At 34.3% G+C, this 21,405-nt stretch overlaps 2 protein-coding genes across 2 annotated transcripts; both read right to left on the reverse strand.

Annotated features, from left to right (window-relative positions):
• Positions 1–14,161: 14,161 nt before the first annotated feature.
• On the reverse strand, positions 14,162–15,792 carry GAMT2 (gibberellic acid methyltransferase 2). Its single transcript, XM_086636700.1, has 3 exons — positions 15,114–15,792; positions 14,675–14,968; positions 14,162–14,588 (listed from the first exon to the last, which is right to left on the reverse strand). The coding sequence occupies exons 1-3, from the start codon at positions 15,627–15,629 to the stop codon at positions 14,217–14,219; spliced, it is 1,182 nt and encodes a 393-aa protein (XP_086492826.1). The 5' UTR covers positions 15,630–15,792; the 3' UTR covers positions 14,162–14,216.
• A 653-nt stretch (positions 15,793–16,445) lies between these two features.
• On the reverse strand, positions 16,446–21,190 carry LOC147545870 (zinc ion binding protein). Its single transcript, XM_086636701.1, has 8 exons — positions 20,969–21,190; positions 18,771–19,046; positions 18,449–18,680; positions 18,084–18,229; positions 17,436–17,523; positions 17,166–17,312; positions 16,934–17,083; positions 16,446–16,775 (listed from the first exon to the last, which is right to left on the reverse strand). The coding sequence occupies exons 2-8, from the start codon at positions 19,031–19,033 to the stop codon at positions 16,710–16,712; spliced, it is 1,092 nt and encodes a 363-aa protein (XP_086492827.1). The 5' UTR covers positions 19,034–19,046; positions 20,969–21,190; the 3' UTR covers positions 16,446–16,709.
• Between the last annotated feature and the right edge of the window lie 215 nt (positions 21,191–21,405).

The raw sequence follows: 21,405 nt of genomic DNA on the forward strand, positions 1-21,405 counted from the left end.
ATTTGCAAATCGAGTTTGCAAGATATGCAACGCAAGATGATATTCTGCAAAACTTGCAAATCATGTTTGCAATCTATATTCTGCAAACACAGTTTGCAGTTTACATTATGCAAACGCATGTTTGCAGATCAGATTGTTGCAAACACGTTTGCAGAACAGATTATTGCAAACACGTTTCCATAACAGATTGTTGCAAACACGTTTGCATAACAGATTGTTGCAAACACGTTTCCATAACAGATTGTTGCAAACACGTTTGCATAACAGATTGTTGCAAACACGTTTGCAGAAAAACGTAAAGGAAAAAAATGTCATTTTTTTCTGGGTTTTTTTTTTTGAAAAAAAGTATTGAAAGTGGATCTTGTTAGAAAGCTAATGAAAAGCCATTTCTAAATATATAATTTTTATAGAAATCCGACATCTCAAATAAAAGTTATATCGATTTAAAATTTAAAGAGAAATAAAAGAATTTAGTTACACAAAATGACAAAAAGGGGTATTTTAGTATTTGCACACTTTTTGACCTGAATAATAATTTTCAAATGTTTTGTGCTTTTCAACTCATTTTCAATATTATTTTGACCTTTCTAGAAATTACCCCTTCTCTAATTCTCTTCTCCTGTTCGATCTAAGTCAATTTATATAGATGGGATCTTGAATTATATTATATTGAACAAACTATTGATTTCAGTCAGTGGTGTTTAACTTTCAGATCTTTAGGCACCTAACTATTTCGAAATTTCTTTCTCCACCCGATAGTTAAAGAAGAAACCAAAAAGAAGAATGACGAATGAAGTAGACAAACTAAGATACAAAAATATTTAGGTCTCTAAAATATGTGGGAGAGAAGATAATTGAAATTTTGAAAGTTTCAGCAAAGCGAGAGAAAATAAGAGAAGATTTCTTCAAGAAGTTTTGGATGAAGAAAACAACATGAGTAATAGCACAGGAGCACGAAGGGAAATTTCAAAATGCACTCACCTTTTTGGTTTTATAGACTCACATCAGAGGTATTTTTTGTTCAAATTAAAGGAGGTGTGACTACATATAAAAAAAGCTGGCGAGTGCATATAAAAAAAAAACTAGTAGTCCAATTGGTAAAAGCATATTATCTGTAATGCGGAGGTCCCAAGTTCGATTCCATGGAAGTGCAGATCCAGAAATATTAAATTTGGGTATAAATAAGTAGTTTCTGTAGGCTTTAGGCCATTTAGCTTTAGATCTTTTAATTCGTCGGACTTTTAGGCCAGTAGTACAAACAACCTGCTGAAAATAATATGAGAGAAATAACACTTAGGCTAAGGCCATTAGTAACTGCACATTACCAAGAGGCGACCCAGTTTGCTATAGGCACCGTGTTCTGAATGCACCAATGACAATTAGGCAACGGTGTCTATAGAAGATCTTCGTGATGCCTATAAAATTTCCCGAGACTTGGCAGGTAGGAGTGAGCAATTGGTGGGCCGGATTGATCATACCCAACTTGGCCAAAGCGAAAACATCAGAGGGAAAAAAATAAAGGACATTGCCTAAAAACCCTTCAAAATATTCAAAGTAAAAAATAAATAAACAATGAGTGAAATACCAAAAAATAAAGGTATCCAAAATATAGTATTAATGCTTAGAACAACATTATGTGGTGACTCTCGAAACACTGAATTATAATTTTGTCACATTTAATTAATAACTGTTCGTCCCTCGTGCCCTAGGACACGGGGTATATCCTAGTATATAAATATGTAATATAAATTTTTAATATCTTAAATTAATATTTTCAAATAAATAACTTAACAGGGATTGGGAACTAAAAAGATAATTTCTTTTAACAATTTGAATATATAATAGTTTAAAGATTGACTTTTAATTTTTATTCTTCTTCATTAATTTCACTTTTCTTCTCATGATTGATTTCGTTAATTGATTTCGGTTGGTCTGGCAACCAGAACTCAGTCGAATCAAACCGAAAGGTTTGAACAAAGTCAATTGACGATTTGATCAGCTCGACTTCGAAGGATAATTCAAAAAAACGACTATTGATTTGTTTGGTTTCAGCCTGATCTTAAATGGTCGACAACATACGACTGTAGTTTGATATGTATTAGAGCATCTCCAATGCAACACTCAATCTTAGAAACTCTGAGTGTCACATTGGATTATTAGAGTTTTTCAAACAATGATGTGTGAATTTTTTATTCACCAAAAATATATTAGTCTATGACAACACACACCCTTAGGCCTTCCCTTTGTTCTAGGACCACTAAGACCGACTCTAATTTTGGAGGGACGGAGGTCTAAAAATCATTTTCTTTGATATAATAAAACGGGAGGACTCTAACTCAAAAATCAACTTCAACCTTGAAAGGATTTAGACTTGAAAATTATGCATGTGTCAAATACGTGCGTGGTATTTTGTGAGTGTGCGAAAAACGAGTGTGATCTTGTGCATGTGTGGAGCACGTGTGTAAACTATTCTCGAAAAAATTCTTTCTACTTTCAAATCTTTATATTTTGGGTTTCTCACTTTTCAACACGTGTTTGGTATCAGTCTATTTTACAAATATGTACAAATAAAGATAATAAAAAAATATATATTTATATAAGATTTTGTATCAGATATTTTAAAATTTGTAAGTCAATTTTATAATCTATATTTTTAATAAAAAATTTTTACAATTTTTTTATTTTTAACTAAAAAATAAGTTTAATTTAAATATTATAATATATAAATTTGGAAAATCATAAGTTATGTATAGCTTGGTATAATAAATTTGAAAATAACCTTCAGTTTGACTAAGGAATCAAATATTACGAAGATCAACTAGTTAAGCTAGTAGTAGCCTGTTGAAAATTAAATCAGTTCTTTCATACAAGGAAATATATATTATATACGACATGTGTGTAACATGTATTTTGAGACAACTTCAAGGTGCATCTTATCAAGCAGAAGTCTGATTTGATTTTGATTATCTACGACTCAAAGGTTTGACACGTAAGAGTGATTATTCAAACTATGCTCTAGTCTCCAAAAAATGCGTCAATATCTATCTATAGAGCATAGAAATTTCTTACTTTTCATAAAAAAAAAATTCTTACTATTATATGACGCATGACATGAAAATCGAAATCATTAGAAGTTACTTCTTGATTTTTTTCAGACGTTTTTTCTCATGTTAATTGATACTAGTGAACTACTATGTGTATTTGAATAAAGTTATTAAGCAAAATTAAAATGAACCTTTAAAGAATTGGTAAAAAAATTCTTAAACGTTGTCGGTACTGGAGGATTAGAGGGTTTGGTAAATGATTTCATTTACAATTGATACTAGTGGAAAATGAGGACACTCTGCATCACACATTGGTAACATTAGATTCACACATTGGTAACACTAGTATCAAGAAGTTAGGCATTAAGTGGAAATTAGAATGGAAGATTTTGCACAAATACCTTTTGAAGAATTGAGTGTTTTTGGCGGATCAAGGTAATATATCTCAAACTTTGAGTTTGTAACTTACATTTTATAAAAGATTAGATGTCAGGTCTAATACTTAAATTAGTGAAGAGCTGAATTGGTAAGGAGAGGAGGTGCCTTTAGACAAAGAGAAGGTTGTTATGGTAGTTAAGAATATCAGATTCTAACAAACTTTTGAATCAGTTATTCTTTCTCTCTAAAACTAACTAAGGGTCGTCTTCTCTCTCACTCTCTCTCTCTCTAGGTTTGTTCATTGTATAAATAATATAAATAAGAGATTTCCTCTCATTTGTAAATAAGTTTGAAAGAACAATAATAAATAAATCAAAGTTTTTCTAAAGTGTTTAAGTTCTTTTACATTTCAAAATAACTAACTTAATAGCTCAATCAATGGATATGGTTGGTGTGTGCTCATGCCTCTGCCCTTGATAATAAGAATCTTCAATGATAAGTAAAAGTTAAATAACTAATAAAATTTCACTTTAGTGTTAATTTGATATTTAGAAATATTATGAAAGTGTGCTCATGCGTCTGCCCTTGATAATGATGGTTATCCTGTTGATACTCAACTACTGACTATTTGTTGTGATGTTGATACTGTTGATAATATTGATATTCATTTGTTGTGATGCTATCAATGTTGATACTACTGATACTCTTATTGGGCCTCATCGTTGAGATTCGAGTAGATGCTTTTTTATCGTCATTGATGATACACTAGTTTCAACGTACCGTTTCTTAATTCACTTAAACCGTACTAGCTATAGTTTTCTGACCAAAGACAAATCTCCAATATGAACACTTTTATCATTTTATGTGTAACATTAAAGATTTTAGAAATTTAGGTGTATTGATGCACCCGAAAAGGTTGCACACCCAAGCGGAGGTATCAAGTAGTAATCCGGCAAAGCCAGGATCGATCCAAGGATAGGAAAATAACTTGTTTATCGGAGGGTCTCGTTCACGGGTTTAAGTGTTACTAGCTAACTTAGACAAAAATAGAAAGAACAAAGATAAATGGGGGTTTTGATAGTTAGGCATGAATCGAAAATAAACAAAAGGAAAATAACTAAACTTAAACTATTAACTAAAGCTTATTGGGAGGCTAGGGTCTTATTCTACATATGAGAGAGGTCAAGGATTCGGGAATCCATCGAGATATACCTATTTAAGTTCATGCTTGGGTCAGTTATTGAGTTTGAGTCATCTCGACTTTACATTAGATGCTCTAAGTGCTAGATATACCTAATGGTCATAACTAGTCAAAGGGTCATCATATTCCATTAAACATCGAGTCTAAAATCGAAAAGATCACTTAAGAAGTAACTATGACATATGCTTGACATAAGACATGAAACAAGCTTAAACGATTAACCTCGTGAGAGAGACATCAAACATACTCATCTAACCAATACAACCACATACATAAGCATATCAAGATTTCATCATAATCCTCAACAAGAGGCTTAGCTACACATAGAGAGATTATTGCATTCAACCCCAAATGAGAGTGTAATCAATGGTGTAGACATCGTGAGACAAGTAATTACACTATCTCTATTTCTAATTTCTCTCTACCTAGGTTTATTAAGCAAGAACAAGTAGCAATCAAACTCTGAAAAGATTAATAAACAAATTCAATCATATATAAAAGGAATCATTCACAAGCATACTCAAATTTAAGTTTAATAACATGAATCCCTCATATAAATTAATTTCTCTCTAGAATTCATTACATACAAGTAGCTAGCAACCCTAAAATCAAACAAGACTAAGCTAGATAATCAATTAAATCACCCCAAACAAGAACAAGAGGAAAATGAGTAAGAAAAACCCTTGGAGAACAAATGGAGTGAAAAATCTAAGCAAACCAAGCAAAGGAGCCAAAAGGGTTGCTCTCCGGCCGTTTTAGCTGCTGCCCCGGTGCTATAATTGTTGTCCAAGTGCCCCTTTTGCTCCCTTTTTGGTGTTTTCCTTGCTATTTCTCTCTAGATCTAAGTTTCTCTCTCTAGATCTTCATGAAACCCAAAACCCTAGCCTCCATTACATTTTCTCTCTCTAAAAATCAGCACATAAGGAAGAAGATGAAGTGTAGAGACCAAGTTAGGGCATTAATTTCTATTTCCTACCCCAAAAGACCACTTTGCCCTTCCTTAGTAGTTATAGTCACTCCTTTGTCTAGCTTGACTTCTTCAAGTTATTTTGACTCATTCAATGACTCCATTTCATTTTAACTTGAATAATGGGCTCTCTAACTTGACCAAAGGGTGCAAATGACAATTTTGCCCTTGTCTCCTAACTTGCTCATTTCTTATGCTTTTCATCTCTAGTCTTCACCAAAGTGATAATCATGTTCCAAAGACTTCATAGACTTTCTCAAATTATATTTTGACCCTCTTAGATGCAAATGACCATAATACCCTTGGTGAGTCTTTATCTCCTTACTTGCTCCCTTTTGCTCTTAGATTTTAAGGATCTTTTCTTAGATTCTTTTAAGTGCTTTTGACTCTTCTAGGGTCTCCTTAGCTCATTTCCTTGCATAGTTCTTTTATGGTACCTTGTCATGTATATAAACATATCTTATTAGAATTGAAGCATAAAATGGACTAATTCATCTAAGTTAAGTGACCTAAATGTGAAGTTTTCACATCACATCATGTATTTGGACTTGGAAATTTCATGCACTTAAACTATCAGAATATACTTTTTTCATCTATTTTATTTCATCAGTTTAATAGAGAGTTTTCACCCATTTACAACAATGTATCTAACCTAATTGTTGTACGATATGTTATTGTCTATATTACGCATAATCATGTTGTTTTTAAAAAGGATCATATGGAAATATAAAGTTTTATTTATTTATTTGATGTAAGGTTATTGTAGTATATTGTTTATAAACTGAGACATACAAACATTGCGTTTTTTTATAAATATGTTCTTGTGTAAATAATAGTTAATGGCACCCTAGTTGAGATGCACTTTAGTGATATTTAATTCAACTATCCATGTTTTAATGCTGCCATCGTTTTGGAGAAAGCAGAAAAGTTTTCGAGGGAGACGGTAGAAAACAAAAAAAAAACCAAACCAAACGCACCTTATCTCTCTTCTCTCTCTCTTCTCCGGCCGACCCTCTCTCTCCAGCCACCGCCGGCCGGCTCTCTCTGTCTCCTCTCTCTATCTCTCTTCTCTTCAGCCACCGCCGGTCGGCTTTCTCTTCTCAGTCTCTCTCCCTTTTTCTCTCTCTTCTCAGTCTCTCTTTCTTCTCTGTATCTCTCTCTTCTCTGTATCTCTCTCTTCTCACTCTCTCTCTTATCTGTATCTCTCTCTTCTCTGTATCTCTCTCTTCTCACTCTCTCTTCTTTGTATCTCACTCTCTCTCTCTCTTCTCTCTCTCCCTCTCTCTCTCTCTCTCTCTCTCTCTCTCTCTCTCTCTGTAAGTTGTGGCGAAGGGAATGGTCCCTTCGTCTGGAAAACCAGACGAAGGAGTCCCAGAAGAGGGTTCCGGCGAAGGGGACTCCCCTTCGCAGGAACTATGAAAAAAAAAGAGGAAATGGAGAGGAAAGAGAGAGAAGATAAAAGAGAGGGATGAAGAGAGAGAGAGGGAGAAATATGACCGAAGTTTTTGTCGCCGAAAATAATGGCCACCGGAGTTAATGTTGGTGAGAAGGAAGATGTTGGAAGAACAAAATCAAAACATAAGAAGTGGGTAGTGTTTGAAGGAAACAAAAAAAAAAAATTGTTTCCATCCAAAACTGTCTTCCCCAAAAAATATCTTTATTTTCCCGAAATATCGACCTTTAATGCCACCAGCTGAACGCCACAGAGTGATAATTTCATGTCCTTTTGTATCCTTCACAAAAAAAAAAGTCCTTTTGTAAAATATCTTTTGAAAAACAACTTTTTTTGTTCTTTTGTCGAAGTTTTGAAAAACAACTTTGGTACATGTGATACTAGGGTCTAGGAAGGGCCGCGCAATTCTTTTCAAATTTATCAAAACAATTATTGTGTAGAACAACTTTTAAGTTAAGGAACATAAAATGATCATTGGTAAATTAGTTAGTTAAAGATTTATTATGACGAGACTTCCAAAATGATAATTAGATAGTCATCATTCAGAATCAACACTTTATCAACTCTTAAGGCCAAAATTCGTGACCACGTTTTAGTCCTAACACAAATATCATGAAATTCTTTTAAGGGATAAATATTTACATCTTGCTTCGCAGCACCAAAATATCAGGCCATAAAATTATGTTGCACGCATAGTTAGAGTTGGATGGTCGCATTGCCCCAGCGCCCAAGCCAGTGAGACCTAAATTCGACCCAAATTTATCTGTGGACAGACAAACTACTGGTTTCAGTTAGTGGTGTTGGACTTTCATGTCTCTAGGCACCTGTGTATTTTGACGTTTTTTTTTTTCTCCATTTGATGGTTGGAGAGGAATGAAAAAAGAAGAATGGCGAATGAAGTAGATAGAAGCTTGATACAAAAATATTTAGGTCTCTAAGATAACCTTGGAGAGAAGATAATTTAAATATTTAAAGGAGAAATTTCGTCGGAGATAAAATATTAGAAAAGATTCTTTTAAAAGAAATTTTGTACGAAAAAAACGAATTGGGATATAAAACAAACACAAAGCTACTGGAAATAACAGCGGTGATGTTGTTCTGAAACATATCTAGATCGAATTACAACTTCTTTTTTTTTGTTGTTGAAGACCGAATTACAACTTGGGTTTACTATGTCTTTCTAGATCCTGTCCAAACACATACTTCGGCGGTTCGGCCAAAATATTTTGGACAGATAGACATTTTTCTCAAAATACTTGAACAAAAATTATTCACACTAATAAGTAACTTTAACCAATCTTTTGGGTGCCTATATAATTTCCAAAGTGGTAGTTTTAAGAAAATTTTATACACACTAATCATTTTTTATTATATACACTGATATCTAAGATAATTATTGGTTTCCATGTGGTTAAAAGTGTTGACATATACTCCAAAAAGTCTCTGGAGGTCCCTTGTTCGATCCCTAGAGGAGGTGGAATCCTTGAGTTGTTGAATTTGGGATTACTAGGGTATAAATAATTTAGTTGGACTTTAGGCCACAGTTAGTTGGGCTTTAGGCAATAGATTATTTGGGATTTAGGCCACACAGTTTATTTGGACTTTAAGCATGTTCTTGTTAAATTTGACAGTAGCGTGTTTATCACATCTTTGATGTATCTACGCCACTGTATGACAATTCGTAGTCAATTTTCAAACAAAGAAAAAGATAAGTATTGTTGGTTAAAGTTAAAGAAGTGTTTTCAACAAAAACAAGTTAAACCTTCGAGAAAAAAAAAATGAGTTAATTTCTGTTTGCCCCCTACTTAGTGACCAACTTCTTTTATGACCCCATATTTTTCATAAATTCAAATATGATCCATTGTTTAGTGTAAATGTCGTAAGTACCTTCCTATATATATTTTTTCAAAATAAAGTTAATTATAACACATGAAATTCCACCTCACATCTCTCTCCACCTCACCTCTATCTTCAACTCACCTCTCTCCAACTCACCTCTCTCTTCAACTCACCTCTCTTTCTCTCTCTCCCAACTCACTCTTGTCTTCTCCGGCGAAGGTCGCCGGCCAGAAAATTTTCCGACCGCCGACCTAAACATAAAAAAACTCTAATCTCTCTCTCTCTAAACACTCCTGCGAAGGGGTTTCCCTTCGCCAGAGTCGGTCTGTTCACGAGGTCTGTCTTAACAGACCGACTCCGACGAAGGGGTTGTTTAGAGAGAGAGAGAGATGAGAGTTTTTTTTTTAAATGTTTAGGTCGCTGACCAATAAAATTTTCCAGCCGCGACATTCGCCAGAGAAGACAAAGGTGAGTTGGGGAGGGAGAGGGAGAGAGGTGAGTTGAAGAGAGAGGTGAGGTGAGGTGGAGAGAGAGAGAGATGTGAGGTGGAATTTCATGTGTTATAATTAATTTTATTTTGAAAAAATATATATAGAAGGGTAATTATGACATTTACAATAAAAAAGAGGTCATATTTGAATTTAAGAAAAATAGGAGCCCACAAAGGAAGCTGGTCACGAAGTAGGGGGCCAAATAAGAATTAACTTAAAAAAAAAAGTTAAAAGAAGATGTGAGTGTGGCAAGTAAAAGTGCTAACTGGATATAAAAAATTCTGGTTGTTCTAGACGTATAAAGTCAAAGGAAGTTTTATAGATGCCCGATCACTGCTAAAGGCGCCCCTTTGCAACATGAACCCCCACAGAGTTAGGCCGATAGAAATTTTCTTAACGAATCCATTGAATATAGGGTTGATGAACTTCTAAACAGAAAGGGATAAAAGGTGAATGAAATAATCTTCTTTCTTATTTGGAAAACAACCGTGCTACTCAACGATGGGGCCAAATTTGTACATTATGTCAGCAATTTGGTTTTGTCGAGCCATTCAGACCACTTTTTGTCGCAACTAGAGGAAAATACCATCACGACTGTCACTTAGACCCGATCATTAACTGAAGAATTCTTGTGTTGAGTTACTACATGCTTGAGATATGTACAAAAAGATGAAACGAATTGTCAGATTGCTACCCATATAACGTCGGAACCAAGAACGGCAATACCATTCCGAAACAATTATTATAATTATTATTTTCTTTGTATTCTTCTAAATCATTCACACTTTTTGACTCTCTTCATCTACCCCTTTTACATGTATGTACCTCAATAAATTAATAAACCTCACTCACAAAGACATGGAGATAAGTAGGGGCCAGATTGATGCAAATGCCACCCTCAAAAGTAAGAAGAGTCAGAAGTAGTAAAAATATTATTGAATGAGAAAGACAAGCGAGCTAATAAAGACCAAAAATAAATGAAAAAGGTAGAAGAACCATTTTGATAACAAAGGAGGTAGGTACAAGTGGTAATAGATAGAAAGGGAGGGCCACTTACACCCTTTTGTATCAAACAATGATGTGTGAATTTCTATTCACCAATAATGTGTTAGTCTATGACAACTCACTCTCCCTTCCCTTCCAAAGTTTTTTTGTTTTAGGACCACTTAACTATGCACCAACCATAACCACATCCTTCCATTCCTTTCCTTTTCTCACAAAAGTTTCTTTAGTTACCCACACCTTCATCCTCTACATTTAAACTATATTGGTGAATATTTCATTTATTTTACATTAATTATTGAGGTACAATTATGTTTTATATAGTGACAATAATGTTAATTACTAACAACAAAGAAAGAAATGAGAAAGACAGATGACAATGAAGGCTGGCGTATAGTGTTTTTTGATGTACTTTTGTTGAAGAACGAATCTTTTGCTATGGTTAGGTTTGATATTTGAATTCGTTAAATCACTCGTAAAACCCTGCACTAATTGTCTTGTAAATGATAATTCCTCACATAAGTTCGTCCAATTTCTTGATACTACAAAACCAACTAAATGCTACATATTTGAAGTAGAGGGTCGTGTTAACGCATGAATACTTCTCTTACAATTGTAAAATACTAGTATAAAATACCACCTCTAGGATTTCAATTTGTTGAGGAGAAAAGCTTGAAATATTGTATATAGATTCTCTAATAAATATATATCTCTTGTATTTAGCTGCCCCAAATGTGTAAATTTCTTGATAGCCATTGGTGGGGAGAGATAGGGGGTGATGGGTTACAGAATAACAAATTTGATGTGATGGGTGATAGAGTGGGCCACCCCTCAGATAGAGATGAACACTATAATTGACTGGTCAACAAACCTATCCCCTTCTTTCTTATCGTCCCCTACTCTTATTTGACTTCCACGTGCAACCAACAAGATGCTTCTCTCTCTCTCTCTCTAAAGCTAGCTTCTGCACCCCCACAGTCCCACTCCTACGAGTGCCCTAATCCTTTCACGTGCAACTTATTCACTAGTTCATATGAGATCCAACCCAAATACTCCAATTTATAAATTTCAATAGTGTTTATTTTCTGACTTTATGTCTTATAGGTTTTTTAATAAATGACCGATTTCTATTCAACTCTTTAGTAAAGTTTCTTCGGTCGTTTTTGTATACCCTGACAGTATCGAAATAACAAGAGGAACGCTAACAATTCTATGCCACAATTCAAAGAAAAAAAAAACAATTCTATGTTGTTTTTTACCCAAAGATTATAAATTCGACCTTAGATAAAGACTATAAGAATTGTACAATATTAATAAGGAAAAATGAGTGAAAAACCCAAAAATCTAGACCCTAATAAGAAAAAAACCCACTAAAAAATAATAATGTCAAAAAAACCTATTTTTTGAACATTTTGAACATTTTTCAAAATGTTCACAATATATGTAATTATGTTGTTAACAAGACAACATATTTTTTTCATAATTCCATTTTTACCCTTATATGTTGACAACATATATCATTGTGTTGTTATAAAATGTTGACAATATCTATAATAATGTCCCGACTTATTAATTATAAAATGTTGGCGTCATATATAATGTTCTTAACAACATATATAATGTATTAGTCAAAATATTATTTGTTCGTTAACGGATTTGTTAAATACAAAGGATAATATGCATAACATTTTAATTTTTGTAAAGGACAAATAAATAAATGCTTTAGTCTTTATATTTATGTCGAAGGCAAAACAAAAAATGCCGAAACCATTTATTTTTTCACAAGACAAATCGAAAAATGTTGTAGCCAAAATGTTTGTGTTAGTTTGTCTATGTAAAATGCAAAAGAAAAAAATGCGAAATATTTTGGCAAAACAATGTCTAAGCAAGAACGAATTTGTTCAAAAATTTACAAATTGTTAAGACAAACTAAGATTTGTTCAGAAATTTACAAAATTGTCGAGAGCAAACCAAAGATTGTTCAGAAATGTTCAAAATGTTTTTGACGTTGATTTGGACGGAAAATTTCATTTTGGAGGGTAAAATTGTATTTTTACCTACTGGGTTTTTTCCTCATTATTATTTAGTATTGGGCCTGATTCTCTTTAACTTCCCCATTTTGGGCCTTATAATTACCGGCCCTATTAATAATTAGTGTAGATTATCCATTTAAAGTATAGTAAAGATTTATACAAATATATAGTATCACTTTCGTGGTATATTATATGTTTTAATCGTTCATTAAATTAATAGCTGAGTATTGGAATTACATGTTTGAAACTGATAAAATAGTGATTGGCAAAACCTAATAACTACAATGAAGGAATCAACTACAGTGAGATATTTAGATAAAACCTTACAAATACGTGTGTAACTCGACGTGAACAATTTTTTTTTAAATAAGTAATATAATCCATAAAAAACGAATTAGTGGTAGCCGAGAGTGTCCACTAGATTACAAGCTTATACATTGAAAGGCTTAAAGCCTTGATAAAACATCTCAATTACAAATAAAGTCACTAGAGTATTAAATAATGTAGTTGGGTTTTAGCCCACAGTTAGCTGGTTTTAGGTCATAATTTAATTTGCTTTAGACCTGTTTTTGTTAAATTTGACAGTATTGTATTTATCACATTTTAGATGTATCAACGCATTGTAATGACTATCGCACATCGTAATTAATTTTCAAAAAAAGAAAAGTTCTTCTTATTTACGTAGTTCCTATCAGTAGATTCTTAGTTATTTTAGATGTATAAATGAGACTCTCTAATCGATCAGACTCCAATGATTTTGCTAAAACTTAGATAATAACTAAATAAATGGCGAAAATAATGAAGACTATGACAACATCAACAGAGGAGGAATCACAGCTACATGTTCAGTACTAGTTATTAAGTAGTGGGGTTTCCATAAATAATTGATCCAGCTAAGTTATAGTGAATGGGTCATATAACACACGTACGGGTGCGGAAATAAATGGACCATATACTAAATATTGATAAACACATGCATGCATGTTATTTTCGTTAGGTCACTATATAGACAATTAATGCATGAAAATAGAAATATCAATGCATGCAAAGCTGTTTGAAAACTAACTCCCATCACACTTATGCTATGTTTAAGTTATTTTGATGTGACCTATTGTCACCCCTCACAGTTATTGATTTAGACCCCCCCCCCCCCCCCCCCCCCCCCCTATAATTATTGATTTACCATTGACAAATATATAGGGTTTTCATATAGTATTAATGTAGTAGGGACCTTATTTATGGACCACATTACCATTGTGGTCTTTCAAAGTTGGTTACTTCATATTCACATTGAAATCTTTTATTTATTTGTAAGGTGTGCTTAGAGGTTCATAAATGAAAATATGGATTTATTTTTAGTGGACCATGTAGAAGTGATTCGAAAGTACGTATAAATAGTATTACTGGTTTACAGGTATGGAATGTTTTCTTGTTCGTACAATTAATCTTAGCTGAAAGCTAATTGACGTCACTCTAATCATATTTTGAATCATTGTTTTCTCGTAAAATCTCAATTATTTGTAATCAATGGTTTAGTTTCTGCATCAATGTATTGACGGAGACTCTGACTAAGACTTGAAGTGACTGAGTATTCGGGTTTGAACATTAAATTGGTTGAGAGAATAGTACTCCCATATACCAAAAGAAAAAGTCTAATTCCAAGTAATTAAAAGATAATGCAGAATAAATTTTGAGTTAAAAGACAACAAAATTAATTAGATAATAAAGGGAAAGAGTGGAAACTAGGTGGAGATTGAAAAGAGTGAGACGAAGTGTCTAATTAATTAATAAACTAAGCAATTGATTGATTAATTTGATGAGATTCTAATAGCAGAAACAATAATTACACCATAGAAACAAGTCTTATGAAGCATGGCAGTATCATTTGAAGCTCTCATCTCAAACCTATTGAAGAGTTGTTCTGTGAGATGAAGACCAAGATGAGACTCAACAATGGGTTTAAGAGTAGCTCTAACAAGGTTAGCTTTGGCTTTACCATATGACATTGGATCTTTGATCCATTCTTCTTGCTTCTCTTTAGAATGTTCGACGATTCTTCGGTACTCTAATTGTTTCACCTCAAACCCTCCACATTCATTAAATGCCTTCTCCACTTCCTCTGTGCTTCTCATATATGCTGGTATATTGAATGTGTCTCTAATCTCTTCATCAATCAATCCCTACACAATTCCAACAAACACATACATTTTTTTTTTTATCATTCCCCCTCTCTCTCAATATATATATGTATTTGTATGTGACATACCTCATTTAATAGATCTTGCCAAGCTTGATCCATGGAGCTAGTAAAAGGGTGTTTGGCTCTTGAATCAGGATCACCTAGTTGGTTTTCGGGACATTGAGAACTCGGTCTTCCAGCCATTAATATAAACAATAGTCCTCCTTCAACTATCTCTTCTTTTCGACAAAGTAAAAACGCCTCTAAATCTTCTTGAGATTGTTTTGAATAGGCTTCAATTACTTCAGTTTTCGCTCCGTCTATCCAAGCTCTTCCCTTGTTCCATGCTGTTGATTTCTTATCTAATACTATATCTGGTATCTAATAAGTATATATATATATATTTTCATTCAAACCCATAATCAATAAACACTAGACAAACCCATGAAATATTACATAATGAAATCATATACTTCGTATAACGTAAGCGCAATATCAAATATGATTTAGGGTTTTGAAGTAGTACCTGAGATAGCCAATGTAAGGCACTTAAACAAACAGCAACATGAAGCTTATTTCTAGGGAAGAGTCGACGATAAAAGGAACCAGGAACACCAGCTGCATAATACTTCATTTGCTTATTAGTATCGTTCGATTGTTGATGAATAGACCGAAAAAGAGAATTGAAATCGTTCGATGGGAGATCAGAGAAGAAGACTTCGAATTCGGGTTCAGTTTTGATATAACGTTTCTTTAAGGTATCAACAACTAGGTCAATAGTAGCTAAAGTGTTGTAACCAGTAGCACAACCCAAGTCTGCAATTCTTAAATCTCCATGAAAATGTTTCATGGATTGAATTCCAGATAAAAGTAAAGGTTTTGATAAAGTGATAGCTGAGGCTGGGGCATCTGAATTCCTTGCATAACTACCATCATCATCTCCTCCTTGCATACATAATATTCTATGGAGACCACTTGTCCATGTTTGACTCTGTTCTTTCATCATCAAATCTAGCTTGGAGCAGTTCTCAAGGGTTGACATGTATAGTTAGAGAGAGAGAATGGGGAGAGAGATTTCTAGAGAGAGAGAGAGAGAAGTTGAGATATAATTCAAGAGGGTTGAGTTGGTTTTTTTTTTAAAGAGAGGGTTGAGTTGGTTTATGTTTGTATAAATGGACATGCAACTGTACATATATTGCTTGTACGTAAGAGAGGTGTATATCCAGTAATATGCACGTTTTCTGTTCTACTTACTGTAAATTGATATTGTTTTTAGGGGTATGTTAGTCATTATAACCGACTTAATTATCAAATAAAACCTTTGGTTTGAGTCCTTGTCAAGTTAGTTTCTACCTTATAGGTCAAAGGTTCAAGACACGGTCATATCACTTGGTCCGAGACGCGGAGTCATATCCTTAGTTCGAGCCACAAAATCACGCACCTTAGCGAAAGATACGGAATCATACTCTTTGAAGTACGCGACATTTCCCTAAAAAAAAAGAACTCGTTTGGAGGCAAGCTTGAAATTATAACTTGCGTATACTTTTCCATTGAAGATCTTTTTTCTAGTAGCATCTTCAAATGGTGTATAAAAGAGGTATTTTTAGAATTTTATACTATTATTGGTATATCCTTATTATCACATATTCTAGAGATAAGATCCAAATCTCAAAAGTCATCAACCCATGTATGAACATGTATATAAATTCATACTGAAACTTTTGATTTCTTGCAGGAGTTTACTTTCAAAGTGGTTAACTTCTAGAGTCGGGCCTATACATACACATAAAACTCTAAGATGAAATAATAGGTTGGGCCAAAACCAGCTTATCGTCGTGACCCACCAGCAAAATACAAGTTGATCATGCAATTTTATTTATTTTACAAAATAAAAGATAACGTGACACAGTCATAATGGTAAGTTAATAGGTAAACCGGTACAGAGTACTTTAGGTTTCTGGTTGAAGGCAGTCAACAAAAATACTCAATAATGGCTGCTTTCACGTGCTTCATAGTAACCCTGGCGGTTACAGAGGCTTATGGTACATGCATATACTCAATAGCATACTCAGAAAGAGAAAAAGAGAGAGCCAGAAGAGAGGGGTAGCCTGAACACGACCCGTTAACTAGGTGAAGCAGGTTGTTCTGATGCAAGTTGGGTCCGGAGGTACTCCAGCACTGACGCACGCTGAAGAAAAAAAAAAGTCACATAATACGTCATACATTTTTCAACTTCATTTAGTGACTGTCTCGATTTCCATAAGCTAGGAAGACCTTTGTTTGCAAGTTAAAATGCGAGTTCACAAAATTGTTGTGAGAGAGCAGATGATAGGGTAGGCATCTTACCCGTCGCTCTAGACCAGTTTCATTAGAGTTCAGTTTCAGCGACTCCAAGCATTTGATTGCTTCTTGAAATCCAGCAATAGCCACATCTTCTTGGCCGAGATTCCTGTCAACGTCGGCGACTTTGGCAAGAGATACAGCCACATCTACGGTCTGAACACACAGGAACGGCAAGTGAATTCAGAAACAGGTTAAAAATAATCAGAAAGAGAGAGAGAGAGAGAGAGATGCTTACCTGGGATGAGAAATCTGAACACTTCTTAATTGCATCTCGACGGACATCCAAAGATCGAGAATAGTAAGTTCTTGCCGCTTGCAGGTCGCCTTCGTAGTACTTAAGATCTCCAATTTTATTAAGGGACACCGAACGTGTGTGTGTCACCTGTAATATAGGGCGATAAGAATCAGCAAACAACCACATTACAAATGAAGTACTTCAACAAATATCAGATAATAAATACATTTTCGGGAAACAATATGAAGTTGAAAGATCAGATCTAATAACCTCCATATCGTCTGTCTGCAATTTTGAGAGGAACTCAACGCTCTCCTCAAAGTAAGCAACTGCAGAACTAGCATCTCCCATTGCGCGACTGAAACAAAAAAAACTTTGCTTCAAGTTTTAAACGACAAACAAGCATTATGCACGGCACCAGAACTCAGAATTGATTATAAACCTAATCCTGGTGAACCCAATTTCAGAAAATGAAAAAAAAACTCTCGAGTGAAGTCAGGATCACAAATCAACCTGAAAAGTGATTATTAGATGTCGGATTGTTCTTTTATCTTTGAAGTGAGCCAACCCCTTCTACCCATTCAAACTGATTATTAAGGCTTACTATAACCACCAAATTCAATGGCAACACTAAGTATCACCATCACTAATTTTCAGATTTTGAGGTCAACTTAGCATAAAAGTTCAGGCAACTTCGTCCTCCGCTATAAATGAGTTCCACATCCGATCTCTAAGTATGCTAAAAGATGCAGATAGTGGGACTAAAATTCAGACATTATACATTAGAAATGATGAGACCAACTCAGTTTTAGTCTCATATCATGCAGCTCCACAAAGTGGTGTTTCAATGCAGAGTTTTATGTTACTTAGATGACCATGATATATAAAAGTAAAGTAAGAGAGGAAAAGAAGTCAAACCAGCAGTCACCAAGCATTCCCAGGACAGCACCAAGTTGAGAACACAACTCTGGGGTATCTCCCAGTCTCTCTAACTGCTCGCGTATATCCTCCGCACAGAGACTAAGTCGTGATTTTGCACTCAATATGTTTTGGGCACGAAATGCCTGAACAAGTAGCGGACAGTAAACTTGATGTATCAGAAGAAGTAAATAATATACAACAGGAGAGCTGGTGGAAACAAAATAAGACCAAATCTTAAGTCTTAACAATAATTTATTTTCTTCTTGGTAAGAAACTACAAGAATCGATTTAGGTAGGAAAATATTTCCATCGGATGTTAGTTGAACCTTAGAAATCCATCCATCTCTATCTAGCGAACTCACCCGCATAGCTTGTTGCACCAAAAACGCACCCCTCTCCAGAGAGACATCTGCGTAGGTCACCGTTTTATTATCAACACCTACTTCCTTTGTATCTACATTAACTTGGGGTCTTTTGATTCTGGCATGACCTTCAATGAAACGATCAACAACATCTTGAAGATCCTTGTCGGGCTCAATTGACTCTATGTCGGCTCCACATAATGGGCAATCGTTGAAGCGTGATATACATGCTCTGGCGAACAAAAAAGTGACTAGCAGTTATAAGCAACAACCGCAACACGCCAAATACAGGGGGAAAAGCGAGAGAGGAAAGAAAGCTTACTTGCAAAATTTATGGGAACAAGGCACACACTTGCTGCTCTCAAAGAGAAGAGCTTGGCAAATTACACAGCTGAAAGGACCCAACTTAAATGTTTGCGAATCATACCCAAATGGGCATTTAGGAGATATGCTGGCCGAATTATCAGATTCATTTTTAACCGTAGCTTCCTGCTCTGCCTCATTCTTGTTATTGTCTTTCTTTGACTTTCTTGGACATGTATTATCAGGGTTTGCCGCTTTGGCGAATGGGCAAACAGAAGTCATAATAGAAACTACCCTGTTTCAAAATTAGAAAAGAAAGTTGTTTTATCGGCACAGTGAGATTAAAGTCAATGACTAGTGATAATCACAATCATATTCCACAAATTGAATAATATCACCGGCTTCATGTTTTACCCGAAATGCTTTGTAGGAATCTATCATCTCTTGCACATATAGAGAACAATAACAAACATTGCAGATGATACATTATAATGCAATAAATATGGAGCACAAAAATGTATAAGTAACTTTAGCTATTGGCCTCTAGCTAATTTGAGAACTGAACTTTTTACCTCATAAAGAGAACACTAAACCATCTGTACATAAAACTCCTAATAAGGAATCACTGACAGCTACTTTAGAAGACAGAGACTTGTGCACATTCAAGACCTAAAAAGCTCCTGACTATCTTAAACAGGATGGATTTTATATCCAGTGGCAATACAAACAAAATAGTACACAACAGAAAATGTAATGCATGAAAAATGTAAAGATGAATATCTAATCCCAAAGAAATGAATAAATACCCTTAACCCATCACACCAGAGGTCCAGACTCTAACAATGACCTTAGTGAAAGTGCTGGTTCTCCCGATTAATCAAGACAAAGATTCGGAAGGTCCTTTCTACCCAATATCAGCTAATGCTATCTAAAGGTAATGAATTTCTTTTGAAAATATTCCACTATCTGTTGTCAGCTTTGATTATTCCACTTATTTGATCTTCTTCCAATAAAATCAGCAAGAATATCATCTTTTACTGGTTTGCTTTATGACAAAGCTCAGAAGTCAAGAAGCCTACCTAAAAATATCCATGCTACCTCCAGGTTATCTCACTTAGAGACCTACAATATGACATCTGAGAACCGAAAAAACTTAACCCTACAAATATAGGAGGACTAAACATCTTCCCCTCAGAATCGTTAAGTACTAAATAAAACTTTAAGGTTCTCTCATAATGAAGATACTTCTAGGAGAGTTCTGAGAACTTGATACTTGATACCAGCAATAATCAACATCACATATTTGTATCCAGTCAAGTACTAAATAAAACTTTAAGGTTCTCTCATAATGAAGATACTAAACCTTTCTTACTTCTCAATCAGAAACTGTTGACAAACTTAGCTTTATGTAGTATACTTGTAGATAACTTCGAATATCAACACCTAAAGAATACCAATTTCTCATATTTCATTCGTAACTCATAAGCACATCGACTTTACAAGTATCATCAAATCTTCCTAGACAACACGTTTAAAGTTGAATGATAAAAACCCACTTTGACTAACCAAACTCATCATCTTCCATTCTTTCCCAAAACACCTTGAAAATTACTAATCAGACAACTTCCAAGAAACAACATAATATAACATCAATAAAGTTTACTTCTTTGATTCACTATAACTAAGGTAACAAAGTAAAGAAAATGTTCTTGCCCTCATATCCAGAACTAATATTCGTAAAGGTGATAAAGCGACAATACCATATCGAATAACACGGTGTACTCTAAAATGGGCTCATTGATTTATTGCAATATGCTTTTATATCAAGCTTAACGGAAATAAAATATAGAATTTATGATAGCTCATGAGTAACCAACGTTTATTCAAATATCATATCCATTTGTAGATTAATTTGAGTATTTGAATCAAATCTCAGAGCATTACAATCTGATTAACGGCAGATACTAATAAAACACTAGAATAAATTCATCAGAAAATAAGAAGAATAATATAGGCATACAAATAAATGAAATCAAACCCTAGAAATCTATAAAACCGAATAAATAATTTGAATCGAATTTCAATAGTAATTTGTGTATCAATGTAAAACCTATGTAAATTAAGGGAGAATTCATAGGTCAAGAAAATAAAAACCCTAAAACTCGAAATAGGTCGTGAAAGAGAAACCCTAGAATTAGTTAGTTTGTTCCGACGTACCTTATGAGCTGAGAAGAAGAAGAAGAAAGAAATAATCTGTGTGTGTGTTGTTGGGCTTGATTATTTGTTTGTTTAATTAATTTTTGTTGTCTGGTTGAGTTTTTACCAGATTGTTCGCTTCTTTCATCAGAAGATAAGATATGAGGAGGGTTGTGAGAAAACGTCACCACTTCCGAGAGTTGGGTTAAATTTACCCTCTCTCTAATTCAATCCCCACTCCCTGCCTTCCACGTATGGATGATTTTAGAGGCGCCTCTTTGAGGCAAACTTTTGGGACCTCCCGATTCTCCATTTTTTGGAAATTTCCGTCGGGTTGTTCTTAGGAGTCCACTCTGAAGGAAAAAAGAAGTCTACAGGCGCCCCCAGAAGCAACCCAACTCGCAAAAGCGATGTATTATCAAGTCTCTCCCTCTTTATATGTTTTGTAATGAATAGTG

Source organism: Eschscholzia californica, unplaced genomic scaffold (genome assembly GCF_041429995.1).
Source record: "Eschscholzia californica isolate CP2 unplaced genomic scaffold, dmEscCali1.0.p SCAF_4, whole genome shotgun sequence".
NCBI lineage: Eukaryota > Viridiplantae > Streptophyta > Magnoliopsida > Ranunculales > Papaveraceae > Eschscholzia > Eschscholzia californica.